Source organism: Thermobia domestica, chromosome 4, assembly GCF_964235325.1.
Source record: "Thermobia domestica chromosome 4, izTheDome1.hap1.1, whole genome shotgun sequence".
Classification (NCBI taxonomy): domain Eukaryota; kingdom Metazoa; phylum Arthropoda; class Insecta; order Zygentoma; family Lepismatidae; genus Thermobia; species Thermobia domestica.
In genome coordinates, this window is record NC_137457.1 from 324,832,544 (window position 1) to 324,856,914 (window position 24,371).

Here is a 24,371-nt window from a genome sequence, read left to right on the forward strand (position 1 = left end):
TGAAAGGGTCGTGTTAATGTCCATGATTTGAAGATAGTGATCATTTTCAAATATGAACTGAATAAGGAAATGTATGCTGGATTTTGATGTTTAGAGAAAGTCGCTTAGGCTATGCGTAGGTTACTGTTCAGTTAATCTCTTGTGTTCTGCGCCATTTTACAACAAAGGGCGCAAGAATTATAACTGGAGTTTGACTCTTATGCAGTTGGCGAGTGCAGAGACAATCATGCAAGATTATCTATCCCTCATAGTATGGACCGTTCCTATCTCGCCTCCAACAGGACAACGCTTTCGGTTTCGGTGCTATCGGTAGGTGGCATTTTGGTTTAGGATTAATGTTAGGAATTAAATTTCTGGAGTTTGGGCAGCTATGGCCATGTTAACCGACACACTTGACGAATGACATCTTTCGGAGATCACATTATCCGGGGAATTGGGAACGAAAGAAGAAGCGGGGTGAAACCACTAAGTACTATCCCGAGATTTACTAGTGTGAATGAGGAAAAGCCATGAAACCTTCACTCACAAGGACTGGCCTGAAGAGAAAGCTTTTACACCTTTTCGGCAAAGCGTCCCCATCCAGAATCGAACCCAGGATCGCTCGTACCAAAGGCAAGAGCGTTAGTGATTACGCCTCACGGAACCACACAGTTGGATATTACTATAAAATAATGAAGTAACATCTACGAAAGCTAGGAGGTATTAGCTAGTAGAGATGCAGGCACAGAGCAAACAGTTCATAGAAAGTGGTTGCTGTCCTCGAAATATACGAGGTTTGAATATGGGGATCAAACGTAGTATTCGAGGAAATCATACGCTACTTACACTGAATAGGAGTCCTTCTAATTTAACGGATTTGTGAATTTTAGGAGTTGTGTGTTCTCGAACTGAGGTGTAAGATGCTGGAACTGGCTAGACCCTTCAGTTGACCATGGCTGAAAAGGTAAAATTGGAACTCCTTCGTGGTTAACCGGTTAACGTACAACCCTTTGGCGTGGGAGACGCGGGTTCGATTCCCGGCCGAAGCTTATGTGGTTCGAATTCTACGCTAAAACAGTAGGTCCCATATCGCATAGCCTCGCTGCTGAAACGGACGTTAAACTCAACTAAGTAAAATTGGGATTCAAACAGGATATATTGGATGGAGTTTTCCTCTAGAGATCTGTAACAGATGTAATCGGAAAATAGCAGTAGGCTTCGTACACGATAATTTAAATAAATAATTTATGATATATGTAGTGAAACTCTTATTAACGAGGCGGATGATGATGATGGCATCAGAACGCAGCGCGGAGATTGTCTTGCATTTTAGATGGTGTGATGGTATTGTATGCTCGGAAGAGTCTTAGGGAAATAAGTATCAGCATTTTTTTTTTTTTACTAAAAGAGTATCTATAAATTTCCGAGGAATAGCTTTTAGGTAAGACAGGGGTCCTTAGAGGAAGATGTCAGAAAATTCTCGATACTGGGATAGATGTCCGTATGAGAGATACTGATAACTATATTCGGTTTCACGGACCAGTAGTATTGCAGTATAAGCAAAGAAGAAAAAAACTGTATCAAATTTAGCTTACTCGATCACGCATGAAAAGAACAACGTTAAGAAATGAAATAAGAACTTCTCTTCCCTCAAGATGAATGGGTGAAGAAAAGTTGAGAACTGGTTGAGATTATTTTTGTTAAGGTAGAACTTGTGGTTGCTTTTGGTAAGATGTTAGGTTTTAGTCGGTTTCGACACAGAACCAACTGTAACTGCTTACCTGAGTGTTTTCTTTGGTGAGATTGTAGGGCTGCACGCGAAGGAAATACTTTCAGACAAAGGTCACATTTCAATGGAGTGTGATCAAAGTTATTCATGTGATGTTCCAAACTGAAATTAATAAACAAGATAGGAAAAATTGGCACCATTTTCAATGTTGTTTAATATAACATCAAAGTACATATTTTCTTAAAATATATACTTTAATTCCATATTAAATAATATTTCGAGAAACACTAAAAACATCCACTATATTCAAGTATCTATCATGAAATGACCCAAGATTAGCACTCTCATCTAAAAGAAAGTTGCCGCTTGAGTTGTCAGTTTTTCATTATGATCTTGACTTTCTCACACATCAAGCTGCTGTATTCCAAGCACACTTATACCTGTGTGAATATACAATACCTAGTTGGTATCCCTGCAACCTGCACGACAAATAATGAGGGAAGTAGTACAGCAGCCCTCGTGCATGCTGTAAATCGCTTTCTTATTCATATTATTATCATCACAATGCAAAAACGATACCAGTGAACCAGAGTGCGTATAGAGTGGGCAGGTTACCATAAACAACATTATCAAGTGCCGTCTCTCATGTCTCATTTTCATTGTAGATTAAATGCCGGCTCATCACTCAAGCGGCGACGTTCTTTAAAGCTGTAATAAGTATTATATATGGACATAGATGTTCTCATGTATATTCCGCTCAAACAGCAAACTAAATTCTAGCCGTTATTGTATATCCATAGAAACACAATAAACGAAACAATGCAACTTAAAATGTAAAATTTAAATAGTGAGTATATGAAATGGATGTCACAACAAACCTTCCATTGAAGTTTAAAAAAATACTGAACGAACGAAAAAAGGAACAAATATATAGAAATTAGAGTGTAACTTGAAATCTAATAATATACAGTGACGTATCTTATGTTAGATATAGCAACTTCACTTGATAATGACACCAAACTAAAGCACGATGCGTGTCCCGAGAGTTAAGAATATCGTTTTGAAAAAAACAGGTTTGTTGAAGCCAAATTTATTTGTACATCTAACAGCACAGAAAGTATTTTTCAACACAGATTCCACCAACGTTTAAACATTTGTCATAGCAGGTGATCACCTTGCTCAAAGCTTCCTCAAAGAAACATCCCGCCAGCGAAGACAACCATAACTCGATAGCGTTTTTTTGTGTCATCGTCACTTTCAAAGTGCTCACCGCCGAGCTCCCGCTTCAGGTGCAGGAACAAGGGATAGACGGCACCAAGTCAAGGCTGTACGGCAGGTGGTTAAACCGCTCCCAATCAAACTGACGGATTAGCGTTTGGATGGCACAAGCAGTACAGGGACGAGCATTGTCATGGAGCAACACATCTTTACCACTTGTTCCTGCACCTAAAACGCTTTGAAAGCGACGACGACGCAAAATATGCTGTGGAGTTATGGTTGTCTTTACTAGCGGGATTTTCTTTGAGGAAGGTTTGGACGAGTTGGTCACCCGCTATGACAAGTGATTGAACATTGGTGGAAACTGTGTCGAAAAATAGTTTGAGGTCTGCTCTTACATGTACAAATAGATTTGGCTTGTACAAACCTAGTTTAATATATATATTTTTTAAAAAGGAACTTATAATCCGGTCACGCTTCGTAATAAAGAAATATATTTTGAAATATTATAAGTTCTTTTAATGCAGACTTGAAATGTGTAATAATTTGATATAGTGTCATTTGAAAAAAGAAATGTTAGGTTGGCAACACTATTAATGTGATGATATTGCAGATACGAGAAAAAAAAAAGAAATGAAAGCTTTGATTTTTACGTCCCACAGTTATGCCGGTTAGGCTAAAGGAGACGGTGATTATGAGAAATGAATGAAAAATGGTGGAATGAAGAAAGTGGGATGAAACGGGAGAACCCCGAGAAAACCCACGCACACGGTGTTTGTCCACCACAAAGTTCACTTGGCGGGAGCAGATACGAGGAGTATGTCAACTAATGCTTACATGTCAAAGTTTGTATCGAATTAATTTCAGCTCTCTCTTTATTTCACTTTTTTTGGGTGTATCTGTGTGTCTATTAGCTTAACAGTTACAAGAGTATCTTAGCTTAAAATGGTCCCCCTATATATAAGGTGTTGAGAAAGTATTTAACCTTTTGTTGGCAAAAATACATTTATTGATTGAAACGCCGAAACATTAATCGCCTTCAAAGTAGTCCCTTGGTAATGCACACGCTTCTCCCAGTGCTCCCGCCATTTTTGGAAACACTTCTGGAACGCGAGTTTTGGAATACTGAGCAACCGTGCCATCGCATTTCACACGATGTCTTCCCTTCACTCAAATCGGGTCGCTTTTAGTGGCATTTTCAGCTTGGGAAATAACCAAATGTCACATGAAGCCAGATCGGGTCAGTAGGGAGCCTGACGACACACAGGAATGTTGTGTTTGGCGACGAAAGCCTAAATCAAATTTCGGACACACTCTCCTCATGTCCAAATTCTCGTTCAAAATTGAATGTACCGATTAGATTGAATGGTTTAGGCTTGGGTATCGTCAAGCTTTTGGCAAAACCACTGTTCAAGTTGATTGATGGAATATTACTGTTCAAGTTTTTCTGCCATTTTACAAAAAACTAAAATCCAACGACTGCTTATTTTACGACTTCACTCGTTGGCCGACTGCCAGCGACTAACGCTTTCTGCGGGCGGGAAAAAACCACGACTGTGCATGAGCGTCTCCTCTACATCTACACTGAAAAAAGTCTTCTGTGGTTCATTGGTTTACGCGGGAAAAAATAAGGTTCGATACTTTTTAAGACACCTGGTAAGTTAACATTTTATATTTACAGTTTGTGAAATTTTCAACAACAAGTATAGCTAGTCAGCAAATTTTATAATTGTGACTTAAGATTTTGTTTATAGTCTGAAGACGACGTAAATATATGTATAGTCATGGAAAAATTAATAGCAACTCCTTGGAATTTTACGCATTTATAAGGATTTCAAAGAAAGAAGGTATATAAATCAAAGTAAAGAAAATTTTATATGGAATCCAAATCTACTCTCAGAAGTTACGTATCTTTACAACAATTTTTGATATTCAACGAAATATAACATCAATTCTTAAGTGAAATGAAAGTAAGTGAAGTTAAGTGAGCGTACCCAATTGATTCTGGCTCAAGCTAACACTTGGCTGGATGTCCACGCTTAGTAATAACGTCTATGCACTGTTGTGGCATAGAGTTTACTCAGCTTTGTAGTGTCTCTATTTAAATACGATGTCATCAGATGTCGTTTATTGCTTGAATTAACTCAGAACTCGTTCTAGGATGTCTTGCACGAACCGTATCCTTCAAAACTCTCCATATATTTTCAATTGGGTTTAAGTCGGGCGAATTACCAGGCAAGGGAATTTGGAAAACATGACTTAAGGTGAGCATATAGTCTTTGATAACTCTCACACAAGGACAGGGGGCAGAATCCTCTTGAAAAACAAAGGGGCGACAGTTGAATAAACCTCTACCGAAAGGTATCATTGTCGTTTCAAGAATATAAGTTTGTGCATTAACAACACCATCACAAATGTGAATTTTAGCAATTCTACTAACAGAAAAACAACCAAATCATTACACTGATAGAGAACCTAGAAAGTTTTACAGTACACAAAGAATTAACTGCTTCTCTGGTCATGCGATAAACGCCAACGCGTGAATTATTGCCACAAATGGTTATTTTCGTTTTATCATTAAGCGGGACTTTGCGCCAATGGTCACTTGCCCCATACTTCTGAGTTTTGGCCCACTCCACGCGTCTTTTACGTTGTTCCGCTGTAAGATACGGCTTCGTGACAGCTTTATGTGAACGCAAACCCATTGATTTTAACCTGTTTCTCACTGTTCGCGGACAAACGTCGACACAATATGTTTCCTTTCACATTTTAGCATGATTTGCTGATTACTCAAATCTGACTGCAAGACAACTGTTGCAATGCACAGTTCTGTCTAGGCAAGGATTTTACTTTTCGACCAAATTTGCCAATTCTTCCATTTTTATATACCCTGCTTCCCGAATCTTGGTCAGTTGCCTACCCACTGCAGTTTTATGTAGTTGCATAATCCGGGCTATTTAAGCATCAGTTTTGCCACAGTCATTTAATCTTTTAATTCTAGTTGCTTTCTGTGGTGTAATGTCACACGTTTTACCCATCTCGATGTCCGATATCAATAATTTAAAACGGTAAATCAATACTTATGGGTAAAACTATCACTTTCAAATTTGGCAGTAAAAGTAACACTACTAGACCAACACAATTACATAACTCAGGGCATCTACAGAAGGAAGCAGAAAACATACTTCACGCTTGGAACGTAGATTACCTTACTGGGCGCGGACCTTACTAAAGGCAACATCGAGTCATTCATTAAATGAACATTTAGCATGGCGGATTTGTTTTCTTTCCCACACATTTTTTTTGAATATCATTAACTGTTGTAAAGATACGTAACTTCTGTGAGGAGATTTGGATTCTACATAAACTTTCCTTTAATTTGATGTATATATCATTGTGTGTTTGTGCATATTCAGGTAGAAACTAGTTTGAAATCCTTACAAATGCATAAAATTCCAAGGAGTTACTCTTAATTTTTCTTATACTTGCCTACATCTGTTGGTAATTTGACTAAAAGTTGAAGCAGAAGAAGCCTTCGAAAATATTTCAAGTTAAACATAACTCACGCATATTATGGATGAATAACATTTATATATTATAAATTACTTACCCTGCTTTATTCACAAATACTCTTGTGCAGATTTCACACTTAATTTTAATATGTTTGTTTTTCGCTAATTCTGAATCTGGAGTACTCTGCTCCTTGCCATTTTCACTGATCCCTCGGTGTACCAGAAACACATGTTTCTTCATGTCTGTGTAAACAAAACGAAAAAAAAAAAAATCATACCGAATAATACTTGGAATTACTGTAAATAATCTATTACACGTACATTTCAATAAACAATAATCTTTCTCAAGGACCTAGATTCACTATTTTATTATTTATTTATCAAGGAAATACAAGGAAGCTTCACAATTTACCATCTGCGGATGCAAGCGACTAGAACGATATCTGATAAAACGGGAGAACACCGGGAAAACCCACGAACACGATGTTGTTCACCATAAACTTACTTGGCCAGAGATCCAACTAACTATCTCACGCACCAGAAGTAAACGCTCTACCACTGAGCCACTGTATTCCTTTGGCGACTAGTACGTGGCGAGGTATGTCAATTATCCTAAAATAGGCTTCACAGAAACGAGCCTACTTTCGTTGTCCTAACTCCAATCTGGACAACAGCGACAACAGATCCGTTGGACAAAACAGCAACAGAGTTCGCAGCACGAAAACAGAGCTCCACTGCAACAATTTCTTATGTGGTGTCCTCGCATGTTCTGTATCAGCACGCTCATTTCCCAGAATGCTGACATGTCGCTACACCCAGCAGAGAAGGACGATACAGCCGATGCCATCATACACAGGAGCGTGCTTAATAAAGACGCTCTGCAGGCCTTTAACAAAACTTTTCGACCCAGGGCATTGTCGAGGGTAAACTTAACTGCTCCTTTTTGATGAAAGGAGGAAATAATCCATTTAAATTTATTTTTAGATACCAAATCCTCTGTAGGTGAGAATTCAGTTACATACAAAGAGTTGAAAAGTAACTGACTGACCGAAACTCGAACCTGGTATCTCCACCATACCGTACCGATGCGTTAAGCACTACGCCATTCAGTACGTTTCCCAGAATCAAACATCCTCTCAGTCTTGTCGTCGGTGCTCTCCACCACTCAGACCACATGGCTTGTACCACAGTCTAGCTGCTGTTCTTGGACAATCCAGTCGGTGTCCATATATGCTGAGAACGCTTTTTGATGGTTGTGATTTCATATATTATTGAAAGAAGGAAACAACCGATATAAACAAACAAAATCAAGGTATCTGGTATGAGTGGAGAGCATCGACTACAGGAGTTAGAAGGTGTTTGTCTGTTCTGCTTAATAAATTTGGGTGGCGTAGTGTTAACGCATCGGCACGGCATGTCCGAGATCCTGGGTTCGAGTCCCAGTCCAGTAAATCAGTTTTTTACTCTGTATGTTATTAACAGCTGTTTATTGAGCAGTGAATATGGAATACAAGCGAGAAGCAAACTAAAGTATGAGTCTCTGCTTGGATGTCTTATTTTAGCAACCTAGAGACGGCGAATTTACTGAAATTTAGTAAAATACTGAAGAAAAATTAAAGAGAGAAAGAAACAAATCGTATGCAGGAAGAACGTACATAATTGGCTAGTAATAGCCTAAATACGACGCTCCAACTAATATTGAGTCAACTCCTCTCCAAGAAGAAAAGAATAAAGAAGCACGTAATGCACTCGACCCTGGTTGTGATAACTCTACAAGAGACGCACGTGAGTTGGGCTCCGTGGTATTACAGCCACTATGCCCACCTCAAGAATTAACACACATGACGTAACTTTAAAATATAAAATCCTGAACGTATACACCATGAAAAATATAAAATATAAGCTGCTAATTGAAAACTGCCATACTGTTTTTCTTCTTAAATTATAGAGCACAGAGAATAAAACTGTATTATACACAATCATTAGAGCAACTTGCTCTTTCAAAATATGAAACTTCAGAAAAAATGTTTTTTTCATAAATTGTATTGGTTTGCTAAATTCAAATATTCCTTATATTTGAAAGTCACAAAATTAAAATGCCTCTATAAAGCTAACTATAGAGTGAAATGATCTGAATTTTAACATATTAGGTGCAAAAATACTCATTATTATACGTTACACTGATGTAGGTAAATAGACACCCAAAACATGAGCTAGTGATCATTACAGCGTAATGTTGTATATAGTTATTGGTGATTCACCATTTGCCAGTGCGTAGAAGTTCAACCATATGTGGCATGGTACCCAGTAAATCATCCGCGATATTATGTAACAGTTGCCTTATTGGTCACAGGGCGCCTCAAAGAACTGATTTGTTTGCGAGTCTCTGTGCAAGTTCATGCACTTTACTTATACAAGATTGAAACCATTTTTAATTAGAAGTCCAAAAATATATATTTCATTTCCATTCTGATCTCTGTCTAAAACCAAAAGTGTGAGAAATTTATACGACTTACGGTTTCAGCATTAACTAAGAAACTATCATGCTATATAAACCAAACTCAATAATGTAGTGTACGCATGGTATTACTTGTTTCTATACGATATTAAGTATACCTAATTCGAAAAATTTAGGGTTCGATTAAAAGAAGCTTTGAAATAACTAAGAGTTCAGCTTACATTTGGACTCCGGTGAGTTGAACAAGATTTAGGTCTTAGTTTTGAATGAATTTGAATAAATGAAATATTAAAGTTAAACGTCCCACGTTTATGCCTGTTAGGCTAAGCGAGACGACTAAAAGAAGTGAATGATGGAAGAATTGGTGAAATCATAAAGTGGGAGGAAACGGGAGTAACCTGAGAAAACCAACGGACACGATGTTGTCCACCACAAACTTACTTGGCCAGGGATCAAATCAGGTCCCACGCACCAGAGGTAAGCGCTCTACCAGTGAGCCACCGTGGTAAGCTTCAATGAATTTGAAAAATTATATGGACATATGCGGCAATTACAACTTGCTAATCCTGCGTAAGACCACTAATCTGATGCACAGCAATTGAAGTGGTAATATCAACTCAGTTCATCAAAAAGAAAAAAAAAAAGTAAATTTAAAATTTTAAATATGCAGCGATATCCTGATGATTTTGCCTGGTAATTTTTTCTTTCCTTTCGTTTCTTACACCCGCCAAAATAAATAGAGGCGCTTCGAAAAGTAGAGTAGATAATATAATCGATTTTAATGGTAAGTTGGTACTGTTTTCTTTCCACTAATTGTGCATTAGTTTCGGAAATGTGTTTCTGTATCTTACCATAAGCTCTGATGAATCCTTTAGCGCAAATTTTACAGACGAAAGGTCTCTCGCCAGAATGAATGCGAAGGTGTATTTCTAGAGCACTTGGTCTGAGAAACGACTGGCCGCAAATCGCACACTGATACCGATTCTTCCAACTGTGAACCCTATTAAGGAAAGAAAAATTTCAAGTTATTAATTTGCATTAACTCTCAATAATTAGGTCAAGGTTTGTTGTACATTAAATCAAACTAATGGCTAGCTATGCAATTAATTTTTTAATCAACAATAATAATAATATGGGAGGAAAATATTAACATGGATCTCGTAGAGATTGGAATACAAAGTAGAAACTCGATGCAGTTAGCTAAAGATAGAAGTCAGTGGAGAGCTTTTGTGAACGCGGCATTGAACCTCCGGGTTCCATAGGCCATAGAGTTAGTTAATAATAATAATATATCCAGGTACAGTAGAATCCCACAAACTCACACTAATGTTGATTGAAAACGTGCCGAATTACCGAAAATGAAGAGTTTTACGTAATAAAGAGTGTTATTCACTATGCGTAGTATTTTATTGTATATTACGAGGAGTGATTACAAGTAAGATTAAAAGTAAGGCTACGAAATCAGGTTACTGAAAACTTGTATATATTATTTCATACAACCAATACAAACAACAGATACTGCATACATTTGAGACACTTGTCGCATCGTGAGATGAGTTTGAAGATTTTTTCCTGGTAAAAATCCTGTCCTTGCGTGTTCCAGCCACCCTTCACGAAATGTTTCACCTCCTCTTCTGAAGCGAAGCGACCTCCAAGGTGCTCCTTCAAGTGCGGGAACAGCTTAAAGTTAGTTGAAGCGAGGTTCGGGCTGTACAGACGATGGCTGTATATCCTCCACGTAAGCTGTGTTCAAATCTGTTGATGCTATGCTGGTTCGGCCACTTTGCTCTTCGTGGGTGACGGTTTTTTCTACCAGTCGCAAACTTTCGACATCATACTGCTACATGCTGATGAGACATTAAAGTCTCTCCGTAAAACTCTACCAGCTGCTGATAAATTTCTGACCCTGTTACATGTTTCGCCCACAGAAATCAATTAACTGAGCACACTTCTTCGCAAGTCCAGTTTTCCAAACGAGTCGCCATTTCTGCTTACATACAACTAGCGCTATAGGTCACGGGTGGCTGAAGCTACAAAGTTGCCAACTCCATATATTAAAATTACCGCACACTCATCATTCCTTTGTAACAGGCAAACCCGAGAAATATCGGCCTTGTAATCTTAGTTTCTGATTTTCTCTCGTACTTAAATGCAAGTTGTAGCGCAATCCAGGACAAAAAATACAACGAACCCTAAAATATTTGTTAAACGTTATAAAGAAAATACACAAAACTGAAGAAGTAACTAGTTCTTTGTAGAAAAACCTCATGACGATAGAATGTCCCTCACACTTATTTCAACCGAGTGGTGATTGATAGCGATTATCTTACTTTGTTAAGCCACTTCGTTACTGAGATGGAGAATAAGCCTTGCAGGGCTAGACTGGAATTTATTCGAGTACAACAATACCAGACAATAAATTCGTTACAGAGTTGGAACGATTAGTGTCGAAAAGGAAAAGGCAAAAAAATTTCAAAACGTGAATACGGTAACGCATTTTTAATAGGACAAAAACATGTGTACATACATACGCATAAATATTTGCTCTAATTACAATATTACAGTATTCAAAATATACCTCTACTCTTTACACAGAACAGATGATTATATTACAAGTTATTCAGTCTACCTATTAAGAGACCACCACGTTATTTCAAAAGATAATAATTAGGTTCAGTAGCTGATATCACTTAACAATAATAATAATAATAATATTAATAAAACAATGGAATGTCCAATTATATAAAATGTCGAAGTAACATGATTCTACTGTATTATAGAAATGAAATCGACGTTCTCTGTTATATCACAACAGAAGAACCGGCTGAAACGTACGAAATAAATGTTTTAACCTAGTACCGATCTTGAACTAAATTTATATCATGGCAATCTGATTAAAATGAGAATCCTAACAGGGTGGAACAAAGAACTCCATAGTCTAGTGGTTAGAGTATTGAACACAGTTCCGTGTTGGATTCCCAGCCGGTGCTTCCTAATTTCCGGTGTCCACCTAGCGTTGTGAGGCAAACAGGGGAGTGATTTGAATTAAAAACGTGACGGCCATTAGGTGCAGAAAGCTCCTACTATCCATACACCCTTGTTAGAGATACAGTGACGGAACGCACAGACAACGTGTTCGTCCCTAGCGAGGACGTAGTTCAACCGATCGCTAACAGATAGCGTTTAAGCGGATAAGATCCAGAAAAGGCTGTTACGCCACGTCAATCGTTAATTTAGTTCACAGGGCGGAACAAAAAGTAGTTCAAAATTGATGTCAAAAACAATGTGTATAACAAGTTTCTTATCTAAGGGACATGAAACTCGGTACATAAACTCCTTACTAGCCCACAAAGAGTGAAAAAAGTGACTGACTGGACCAGGATTCGGGGACGTCCGGTATACCATGCCAATACGTTAACCACTACGCCACCCAGTCAGCTTCCAACAAAAGCCGCTCTCTCTCTCTCTCTTGAGGTCGGTACTCTCACCTTGAAGACCACGTGGATTGTACTACAGACTCCTGTTGTGATAGGACACCAAACAGCTTGACTGTTGAGATTTCATATATACTAATAAAAGAAGGAAACAGCCTATTTCTTTCTTCTATAGGTGCGAAATCGCACGTGGTCCGATGAGACCACCGACATCGAGAGTGAGAAAGTGAGTGTTCTGGGAAGCGGACTGGGTTGCGTAGTCGTCAACGCATGGGCACGGCATGCCGGAGGTCGAATAGTGGTGCAGTCAGTCACTATTTCACTCATTATGTGTGATAGAATTCGTACCTATAGAGGATCTGCTGAGTAAAAAGAATCGGTTGTTTCCTTCTTTTATTAGTATATATATATCCTTACTCTCTGGAGTGTCACTGTATTAGACGGAGTAATGCGATAGAAGTTACTTCCTTAATTAATGCATATAGAAGCCCACGCATGCTCTAAAACCTATATGTTTCGGTTTCACTTATTCTCACTTATCCTTGGGAGGACCATTTAATATAATGTACTTTGTTTCTCATTGGTACAAGCACTGGTAGGATGATGACGTCAAAAGGACTTCTGTTGCCTCACTATTTTTACTTCGTTGTTCTTTTATATATTTTCCTATCTTCATTTCTTACAGTTTTCTTTTCTGAATGTTTTATCGTTAAGGTATATTACTACCGAAACTAATAACAAAAAAACGAGGTCTATTGTTCCATACATCAAATAATAATATTATTTTAATTGATTATACAGGAAAACATGAAGTATTTTTGTTATTTCTTTGAATTCACACGCATAAATTTTAATTTAGTTTGTTCTTATTTTTTTTTAATTTCTTTCAAATTCGCTCTCGTCTTCGGAGTAGATGTTCAATTATTGATTGGCGCCAGACCTGGTATGTGATTCTGTTGTGTGAATTTGTCGAGGTATTTATATACTGATTTATACCCTGTGTTCTGTGTTCATTTTATAGTTTATTTTAGTGTTCTTTTTTTTTGATTATATTATGACTGCGTTTGTGTTTTATGGATCTACAAACTTTTTTTTTTTTTTTTTTTGTAGCGCACAATATGGTGCTCTTTGAAGTTTACTTCTTTCCAATAAGTATATTGTACTGCATTGTATAATGTTCTTCGTTTGTATTTTAAAATAATACACGGTCAGGGGTGCTTTCTTTTTCCTTTCCTCTGTACTAAATTTAGGGAGTAATTTTCACCTTCAAGAGTTCAAAGAGATTTTCATGCTAAAACAAAAAGCGGGGGAATGTGCTGAAGAAAATGGACTTCGTAAAAAGGCTTTGGACAGCCCAGTCCTAAGCTATATACCTTTACCTAATATTTGCAAAGCCTTCCTTTGATATGCAGCGCTCAGCACAAATGACCACTTGCAAACAGAATGAAATAAAAATTTTAAAAAAAGAAAAAAAATGTTATGCTGTCCATATGCATGATAATATATAAAATATTTTTAAAATTAAAAATGGTGAGGCAGTCATCAATGTAAAAAACTTTGTACGGAACGACCTAGTTTTAAAATATTGATTGATTGAAAGGGTTTATATGGGCGCGTCGACATCGAGGTTTTTTGCACCCTTCTCTGACAGGAAAAATGAAGTACCCAAGAACAAAAAAGCATAGTATCGCAACTATAATAAACTGAAAGCAAAGTCTGGAGTACGTAAAAGGTGTTCGGTCATTTATGAACTAAAATGTCATAGCATTCAAGAAATGTGCAAACTCGATACACAAACACAAGGACGGGTTAGTACACAACAGCATGTTAATCTTCTCTGCCGGGGCAGCTCGGCAATAGGTGCACACACGTGGGGCAGCCCATAATTAGTAATGAATATGACAGTGCAGTAAAGAAGATAAAAGCAAGGAAATGCTATGACAAGCATAAAACCACCATGAAAAAAAAAACAAACGGTAGATAAAAGCAGAAATAAATTAATTAAAAGAAATGTGAGAAATGCACTCACAGATCACGCAAGACATGCAAAAGCTGCAAGTAGGTGAAAACTTGCTGGATCATCTGGACATCGTCTCCAAGCAAGGTAGACAGATCAGCTGGTAAGCCAAGGCGGGCTCGCTCAGGAGCAAGAGGAACACATTCCACAAGAAGGTGGCGGATGGTCAGGAATGCACCACACTGGGTGCAGGAAGGCGGGTTCTGACGACGTAACAGGTAGCCATGGGTCAGATGGCTGTGCCCGATACGTAATCGTGCCAATCGTCGTTCTTCGTCTTGAAGGACGAGAACTCGTGGCCTAAACACCAAGTCGCGGCTTGACAGCATGCAATTTATTCTGAAGGTGCTCATCCCAGTTTGTCTGCCAGCGCTGAAGGAGAAGACGGTTGATTACAGGGCGAATATCAGAGCTGGGGAGCGGTGACGGATACTCAGGTCCTGTAAGGGCAGCTTCTTTGGCAACACGGTCAGCACGCTTGTTCCCTGGAATACCAGCATGGCCAGGCACCCAACAAAATTGGACATCGCAACCTGCAAGTCGTAAGGAATGGCAAGAGAGTAGAATTTGCTGAATTATAGGGTGCACAGTTGACACATCCGTGAGACTATGTAAAGCGCTGCTGGAGTCAGAGCACAGGAGAACATGTCGGAGATTGCGTCGTCGAATATAATGCAGAGTCTCCAGAATAGCAACCAACTCAGCAGTGAACACAGTGGAAGTAGGATGGAGCTTCAAGCCAGCGCTATGATCATCCGTGACGAAGGCACAGCCAACAGAATCTTCATGCTTCGAACCATCCGTGTAGAAGACAGCGTAGGTACCGTACGCATCCAGAAAAGAGAAGAACTCCTGACAAAATTGTTGATTGCTGGTAACAGACTTCTTAAATTGCGTTAGATGAAAGCTGACAACTGGTGGAAGAACTGTCCATCGAGGAATGGGCAGGAGGCCCAATGGATAGATGGCAGGGACATCGAGTCCAAGAGAAGCCCCAAGGTCTATAGCACGAATGCCAAAAGGCCAGGTAGCAGTAGGTCTTGCTTGATATCTGTCATAGCGAGCACCAGCCTCAAGGGCAAAGGCCGAAGGATGGTCAGGTACGGCACGAATATAAATGTAATAGCGCAGGAGCAGGCAGTCCCGACGGTGGGAAAGAGATGGTTCATGAGCCTCGACACAAAGACTAGGAATATGGCTAGGAATAGGAAAAGCTCCAAGCGCCAAACGAAGGCCAAGATGATGAACAGAATCCAGATGACATAAGATGGAAGGTCGAGCAGAACCATATGCAACACAGCCATAATCCAATTAGGAGCGGATGAGGCTACGATATAGACGCAACATCACCACACGGTCAGCACCCCACGAAAGATGGGACACCAAACGTAGTAAGTTCATGGAGCGGAGACAGCGGTACTTCAGGTCTCGAACGTGAACAGCCCAGGTAAGTCGTCGGTCAAACTCCAAGCCCAGAAAACGAACATGATCCACATAGGACAATCGAGAACAGCCAAGGAACAGCTCAGGATCATAGGCACAGTGACGAAGGCGACAAAAATGTACGCAGTGTGTTTTGGTGAGAGGAAAGCTGAAACCAGTAGTGGTAGACCATCGATGAAGGCGGTTGAGCGCTAACTGCAACTGGCGAGTAACTGTACGGAAATCACGTGAGCGACAGTAGATAGTAAAGTCATCCACATAAAGCAGCCCATGAACAGAAGGGGAGAGCTGTGACATCACACTGTTCACTGAAACAGCAAACAATGTGACACTCAACACACTACCCTGTGGAACGCCATTCTCTTGTGGAAACGGAGCAAAAAGAGTAGCTCCAAGCTTGACTCTAAAAGAACGTTGTTGGAGAAAATTCTGGATGAAGAGAGCCAAGTGGCCGCGTAAGCCCCAGAGATGGAGTTGCCGCAAAATGCCATATCGCCAAGCAGTGTCAAAGGCTTTTTCAAGGTCAAAGAAGATGGCTGTTAGATGTTCTTGATGACGATATGCATCCTGAATAGCACTTTCAAGATGCGCCAAATGATCAGTAGTGGAACGGAAGCACCGAAAGCCACACTGAAGATTGGAAATGAGGCCATGGTGTTCAAGAAACCAGACTAAGCGGGTATTGATCATCTTCTCCAAAAGTTTACACAGACAGCTAGTCAAGGCGATCGGGCGGTAGCTTCCACTGGACGTGGCAGGTTTGGCAGGCTTCAAAATAGGAATAATGCATGCTTCACGCCAGGCATCGGGGAAGGAGTCTTCAAGCCAGATGCGATTGTACAGGTCAAGAAGATGTTGCTTGCCATCGTCAGGCAGGTGCCTGAGCATAGCATAACAGATGCCATCAGGACCAGGTGCCGTGTCCTTCTTGGAATCCAAAACAGCAGCAAGTTCAGCAGTAGTAAATGGCAGATTGTAAGCTTCAGCGGTTGCAGAGCGGAACTGAAGTGGCGTACGTTCGGTGCGTTGTTTATAAGTGAGGAATCCAGCTGAGTAGTGAGTAGAACTGAATACATCCGCAAAATGACGACCTAATGCAGCAGCAATTCTGTCCTGATCAGTGACCATTACACCATCGATAATAAGGGATGGAACCGCAATGGAAGAAACATGACCCTGTAGACGACAAATTTGCGACCAGACCGCTGTCATGGAGCTGCCAGCAGTAAGAGAAGAAACAAGTGCGCCAGCTATGACGCTTAGCTTGCTTAATCAGATAGCGGGCTCGAGCACGAATAAGACAAAATTGAGCCAAATTATCAGCCGTAGGAGCACGATGAAAAGTACGTAGTGCTCGACGTCGGGCCAGAATAGCGTCACGAATCTCCTCAGACCACCAGGGAACGGAGCGTTTACACCGGGAACCAACATAGATAGGAATAGAGTCGTGTGCAGCTGCCAGGATACTCTGTTGAAAGGCCTCACAATGACCATCAACAGTGAAACGAGGTTCTAAAGTGAAATGAAAAGTGGCGGAAAAATGATCCCAGTCTGCTTGACGTAGATTATAGGCAGTGAACGGAGCAGAATGGATGAGCGGAAGACCATGCACAAGAATAGGAAAGTGGTCACTGCCACAGAGATCATCATGCACGCGCCAAGATGGGCACCAAGTTGAGGACTGCAAATGGAGAGGTCCAAATGAGAGTAGGTACCAGTAGCAGTAGTAAATTGTGTGGGATTGCCATCATTGAGGAGCAATGAGTTTGTGTTGTCAAGGAAAGTGGCAATCTCTTGACCTCGCGGCTCAGTACGAGGAGAGCCCCACAGTGCATGAAGGAGTTAAAGTCACCCACAAATAGAAATGGGGATGGAAGCTGTCGGGCAATCTGTTCAAGATCGACAGCAGTAAAGACGTCATGACGCGTAAGGTAGATACAACAAAAAGTAAAAGGTTGTCTTAAGAAAACACGAACAGCTATAAGCTGTAAAACACTATTCACATGGATGAGAGTAGAATGGTAAGCATCAGAGACCCCGATTGCTACACCACCTGCTGCACGACCTGCAGTAAGCTGATCATGACGATATACAGTGTAACCAGAGAGAACTGAGTTGCTAGTCGAGGTAAAATGCGTTTCTTGAACACAGAATATGGTAGGATGAAACAATGTCAATAACTGCTTAAATTCCTCGTAGTGAGTGGAATAGCCATTTAAATTCCATTGAAGAAGAGACATGTTCAACGAGCATCGAGAACAAGAAGCGAGGTACTGCGCTTGCTTTTTCACGGCCTTCCACAAGGGTAAAATTATCGAGCTCCTCCTCCACCATATCATCCATAAGAGACTCGTCATCACTAGGTGGACTACGTGACGTATGCTTCTGTTTCTTCGCCCCAGGTGGGCTAGAAGACTGGGTGCGTGAAGATTTCTTCGATGCCTTGGTAGAAGAAGCTGTGGAGGAGGGAGAGGCAGCCTTGGAAACTTGAGCCTGGAGCTGTTTTTTCCGTTCCTTCTTAGTGAGATGTTTCGTAGGAGGCTGGCTGTTTGACTGCTTCAAAAACTGGGTTATGGAGTGATTAGGGGCAGACTAGATAGAGCCAGCTGCCGAAGCGTCAGGAGGCTGAGAAGCAGGAATTGGCTTAACGATTCGCGGAGGCGAATGATCATGCAATGGAAGCTTAGGCTGCGAAGCGGATGATGATCGGTGCTTCGTGCGGGATAGTCCTGGGTTCACAGAAGAAGCAGTGGTGCGGGACGCCTTGGAAGAGACTGGCGCACTGGGAACCTCAACGTCAGTCTGGGTAGCAGAATTGACTCTCTGAGTATCTTGTGATCTGCTGGTCTTTAGAAGGGAAGAGAAACTGGTGCCGAAGGTAACTTTTAGCTGTAGCCTTCGTTTAGCCTCAGCTGCGGAGATCTTCTCGATTACCATCAGTTCACGGATCTTCTTCTCAGCCATAAAATTAGGATAGTCACGTGATCAAGCTGGGTGGCCACCTTTGCAATTAGCGCACTTCGATGGAGCCGCACATCGGGCCGGACCATGAGCTGCGGAACTACAATTGCCACAGATGGCGGAGGCATGACAAGAAGGGGCTGAGTAGCCAAAATGTTGGCAGTTAAAGAACCGTAAGGGTAGTGGTATGTACGGGCGGACCTTCAAACGGTGGTAAGCAACGTTCAAATGCGTTGGAAGGTCAGGTAGAACGAAAGTAATGATATAGGAATCCGTGGGCTGCACTGTACCATTTCTCTTCGTAGTAATTCGATGGACGTCTGTCACATGGCTATCCGTAAGTTCGGCACATATTTCCGCCTCTGGCAACTCTCTCAAATCGAAGCATGTGATGACTCCTTTGCTAGTATTTAACTGCCGATGAGGCTCAACCAGAATAGGAACAGGTCCTAACTGAGTACTAGCTAAAAGTAATTGAGATTGTTTTTCTGATGTCGTTTGAACAAGTAGCGTCCCATTTCGTAATGTACGAATATGTCCAGGAGGAAACGTTCCTGTTGCTATATGATGAAGCTGACGATGAACTATAAAGGATGACAATTTACTTAAGGCTCCAACTGTGTCAGTTGATCTGTCTTTGATAATTAAATATCTTGGTGCAAGACCAAGCTTTTCCTCTCTCTCTCTATCCTGGGTGGGTGGTTGATGCGAAGCCATAACTGAAGAAAGCCCAAAAGCCTCTCAGCTTCCCCGTCGTGGTTCGAAGCGGCCAACGAGGCTGGCAGGTCCTACCTGCATGACCCTTGTCAGGAAGCTAAGCTGTGACACCAAGTCAAAATGACAAGGAGGCAGAGCCACTTGCACCGCCGACTGATGGGTACTTTTGAGAGGACCCACGTCCCACCGTGTAAGGGCAGGAACCAATGGTTCATTGGAGATTCCCGCACCGCAGACTCCCAGCATTCCCTTTCAGGGCATCACTCCTTCCGGTCCTGCTGGGTGCGCATGCGCTGCACTCCTCCGTCCCACGGCCCCGGGTCCAGCGTCATCCAAGAAAATCCAAAAGCAAAAACAGTCCGTAGCAAGGTTGTCTTCTAGAAAGAGCAGTCCATATCCGAGGCTTATATTTTAACGACGCTCGATCGCAGGATTTAAATGCCGGGTGGGTCTGCCCGGCACAATCCCCAACCTGGAGGATCAGTGGCTGATAGCAGTTCCGAAGAACTGGGCGATGGGGGCGCCACATCCCGACGCCGAGTTTTAAAATATTGATTTTGGTAGCTCAAATCTTGGATAATGTATACGGATTGATTTTTTTTTTTGTGCAGCGTACAAATTAACAACCACTAAAAATATGTTTGCAAAATGTGTTTATCTGTTGCTAAACAAATCCCCTGAAACTTGAAATATATATTCTGCTACTCTTTTAGTAAGTTTCCATTTCGGTAAAAATACCGGGCAATGATTTTTTTTTCCATAGAACAGAAGGAGGTGCAAGACCTAAGACAACAAAGTCAAGAAAATAGCATAATATAAAGACACTATATGTGCATGTCGCGCACTCTTCGAAGTCACACAAATTTAATATTTCATAGGAGTGGTTACTAGGGGTCGAAGTACATAACGTATTAGGGGTGTAGTTTTTTTTTCTTTCTTATGGAAGGATATATCGAGTCATATTTTAAAATAGTACTATTACCAAAGAGTTGTCAAATGCACAAATAAGTATCTTGAACATTAACTTTTCTTTGTAACGCAGCATGTTTTACCTAACATTTGAAGTTCAAACCCAGACAGATCGGAATATGTGCCACTGGAAATATGTACGTTCATAAATCACCACGTCATGTTTTCCTTAAGTTTAGCGTGGCAATCAGTGTACATCAAAAATTGAAGGTAAGTCGACCGCCATCATCGTAAAAGACCTTTGTTTAGAGATGGGCAACCAGCTTTTTATCTACTTTTTTTCCCCGTAATTTCTGTTCATATTCCATCATTTTTTATTGTTGAAAATGTGAAATTAGGGTACGGTACGTTATCTTTGTTCTGCGATGACCATGCACCTTTTTCATTACTTCTATTTTTTTTTGGGGGGGGGAGATTTTCTATTCACATTCGGCCATATTACGGTACAACACGTTTAATTAAAGTAGGTATTTTAGTTAGGTTAGCTTACATTTGTTCGGCATTCACGGTCAGATTTTCACCATCTTCTTAGGGATTTTCTACTCACATTTGGTCGTTTTGCGGTTGCATACGTTAAATTAGCTTAGGTTTTGTATTAGGAACAACAACATCCCACTTTATTTTCTCCTATAAATGATCATGTTTCTGAGTATGTTTGGCCTCATCTCGAAACTCTTGCTTTTCAGCGTGAGTTAACTCACTTTTCACGCTCTTGATATGGGCTACACTAAGCTTGTTTCAAAAGTGAGCAACGACAATTACGTAAATGTTTATCTTTCCAGGTAACGCATTTTACGTTTAAATTTCGATAATAAGCAAACCTCTATTTATCACCACAACCTGTTGTTTTACAGAAGATTATAAATGTGAATCACTATCCTATAAAGAGCTCGTATTGTAAATATCTACAAGAGTGGGTATAAAATGTAATGTAGGCTTTACTTAGAGTTGGGGGAGATTTCTAGATGTGTTACCGGTGTCGATTACTTGTATTTTTGTATACATTTAATCAACATGTCCTAACAGTATTACTTTAGATTATTATCCTCCTCTCGAGGTACCTTTAATGCACTATCGTTTCTCGTGATGTACACAAATTTACCTATTACACATTCGAATACATGGAGCTGTCTCATCAATCTGAACCAACTACCGTATAAATGATTTAACCTTACCTCTCTTGCCCAACCGGATTTGAAGTTTCTATTGTTAATTGTTCGTAGTCAGTAGAGTACGACGGGCATATCTCTTTATCCACTATATCGCCTCCCGTTTCAAATTTGCTTTCATGTGCAGAGTCCAATTTATCTGAAGGTTCGGATTTCACCATATCAACGTTTAATTTCAAATCGGAAGAAGTCATTGCTTCATCCTTCGCTATTGTTTCAATTCCTTCAGCTGTAGATAATATCAATTCTTTGTTGTCTCTCATCCCTGGGTACATCCATCCTTTTACTTCGAGTGGATCTTCCTGAGAAAAGTCATAATCGTTTTCTTCTTTGCACAAAAATTCCAACTTAACAGATGCTTCAACAGCCATTATGAGCTCACATTTAATACAGAATTCCTACTGTTATTAACAGTTTTTCATTTGCGACTGTAAATGAAAACCCTTACATGAAACGTCAAGAAGAAACTTGATCATACAGATTTTACTAAAATACAGATCATTTTATATTACAGAATTTGTTTTCGTTCATCTAGAACACGTGAACAATCAGTTCGTGTGCCATCTATATTAGAAATTCGACCAAGTGTTGCCAACTTTGAGCTTTATAAAATCCATCTCGAAATCAAAGAAACTCCCATTTTGTTCTTAAATTTCCCACGCGATATGCTAATTACAAAATTTTCACAATTTACGAAATTGGAAATTGAAACTACCGTATGTCACTTACATCCTTTAATATTTGGATCAATTACTCGTAAATTCTAATCTTCCAAGCACCGAATAAGTATTTAAATTAATCAAATGAGTTGATTTTCAGTTTAACGTCCCTCTCAACAGTGAGGCTATATGAGAAGAGATCTACTGATTTACGTGTAACTCTAACCACATGAGCTCCAACCGCGAATCGAACCTAGGTCTTACACGACAAAGGCGCGTACTCCTTAATTAAAAGAGACCATTGAAATTCTTGATGAATAGAAGCACGTTTTGGCATAATTTAGTAATTCCATCTCGCTTTCAAGTCATAGTTTATTGAATATAGTGAAACAAGACAAAAATCATTGTCCACTTATTTCGTGTGGAGGTTTAAGAAATTGACTGTTTGTCGTTTCGCAATTCATTTTCCTCCGCTCATGACTTTCTATTTAACTTCAAAGTACAATTTACGTTCCTTGGTGCTTATTTTGTGAAATTAACAAGTTCCTTCATAAATAACCTTCATACCAACATGCATTTTCCAACAAAAGAATTACAATTAGACTCATTTTACGTTTATTGTATACTGGTTCTTATTTATATAGAAAAAATATAAATTTCCGAAACCGATCTAGGACAATCCTCAATATGATTCAGTTTGATACAGAAATATATCGTGTAAAATTTTTCTTCTTTTGCTTTAGGGGAAAGGGTGCTGCATCGCGTCTAAAAAATAACACTGCAGTTTGCACTTTGTCAAATATTGTATATTGTGTCTTCAAGTTTTTTGACTGAAATCCAAAAAAAATACTCCATATTGCAATAAGCCTCATATTAGGGTGGGTCGAAGAAAACTTTTTTATTTTTTTTTTCTAAGTCGAAACAGCGCGGAAAAGTTGCCTTTGGTACTGATTAGAAAAATTAAGGAAAAAATTCAAATCGGTTAACATCTTCCGTTTGCGCATCGCAGTTAAAGTTTATAAAAAATGACGAAAATCTTGTGATTTTTAATTTCTTTTGTCTTATAGATAAATAATAGTTAATCGATTCCATGATTAATTTTCTGTAATATAAATTGTATTAAACTGTAAAAAATAGGTATTGTATTTTTAAAAAATTCACAACATAACTGAAATTTTTTTTCCGAAAAATAATAATTTTCATTTTTATAACATAGTTTCGATTATTTCAGCTAAATGACTGTTTTAAAAAGTGAAATGAGCATTGTAAAACCGTCCACGCAACTTTTTTATTTTTTAAAAATTGTACTTAAAATTTAAATAATTTCATCTGCAGCTCTCCGCCCATTCGTAACCAGGAATGACCCAGAAATCACCACGAGGAGGTGGCTGCAGTTCGAGTTCCACCCACACCCTACCCAACCAACCATCCAATGCAGGTGTGTTTTAGATATTTTTAGTTAGTCATTTAATTTTGTGAATTTTTTCACTTCCTTTAGCAATGAGGATTCACCTTGAAATGAGATTTTTGGCTGAAGTGTGGCATAATAGCTCTGGGTTGTAGAATTTGTCCTGATATATCCATCTCTTGACTGAGCACCACATACTTTGCCAGCTGCTTCTTTTACCAGTTTTACATGTCTCTCGACAGCTTGCGTGTGGCAAGAGAATTCTCTTACAGCTTCCCAATTGGGTACCATGCCACTCTATATAAAGAGTCTGATTTCATCATCATGACGCAACAAGAAGGAGAAAATACTTTCCAGGTCGACCAGTCAATCATTTCAGTATAATCTTTAGCACCAAAATTGAGTTTGGGTAGTATGAAGTTCCTGATTGTCTTTCCTCAATTTTTGCCTCTCTTGTCTTTATTCTTCGTCTAAGAGCAAGTTCTCTAACATATTTCCTTTCGTCCGTTATCATAGCCAAGAGCAAGTTTTCTGGATGAGCAAAAAAATGCGTTTCTCTCAATTACAGGCTCTACCACTTGCCGAAGAGCTTCAGGGAGGTATCCTGTTGTAGCAATTGCTTCAAAAAGATGTTTCGAACCATCTGAAATAGAATGGCGTGTTTTGATTTTAAACCACAAAGGCACGTATAAACGCAA

General features: G+C 39.7%; 2 protein-coding genes across 7 annotated transcripts in view; one reads left to right on the top strand and one right to left on the bottom strand.

Annotated features, from left to right (window-relative positions):
* The window catches only part of LOC145684419 (uncharacterized), a 44,518-nt gene extending 22,345 nt beyond the window's left edge, over positions 1–22,173 (bottom strand). Inside the window, exons 1-4 of the mRNA XM_081756765.1 lie at positions 21,613–22,173; positions 9,748–9,896; positions 6,537–6,681; positions 1,761–1,870 (exon numbers count right to left, since the gene is read on the bottom strand). Coding sequence (XP_081612891.1) covers positions 1,761–1,870; positions 6,537–6,681; positions 9,748–9,896; positions 21,613–21,977 — 769 coding nt within the window. The 5' untranslated portion in view covers positions 21,978–22,173. The remainder of the gene's footprint in view (positions 1–1,760; positions 1,871–6,536; positions 6,682–9,747; positions 9,897–21,612) is intronic.
* LOC145684416 (uncharacterized) overlaps positions 1–24,371 on the top strand; it is a 270,639-nt gene that overhangs the window by 107,193 nt on the left and 139,075 nt on the right. The window contains exon 1 of one of the 6 annotated variants that reach the window (XM_081756762.1): positions 13,249–13,273. The exons of the other annotated variants lie outside the window; for them this stretch is intronic. The gene's annotated coding sequence lies outside the window, so the exon portion shown is untranslated. Of the gene's footprint in view, positions 1–13,248; positions 13,274–24,371 lie in introns of those variants that run through there. 6 annotated transcript variants of the gene reach the window in all.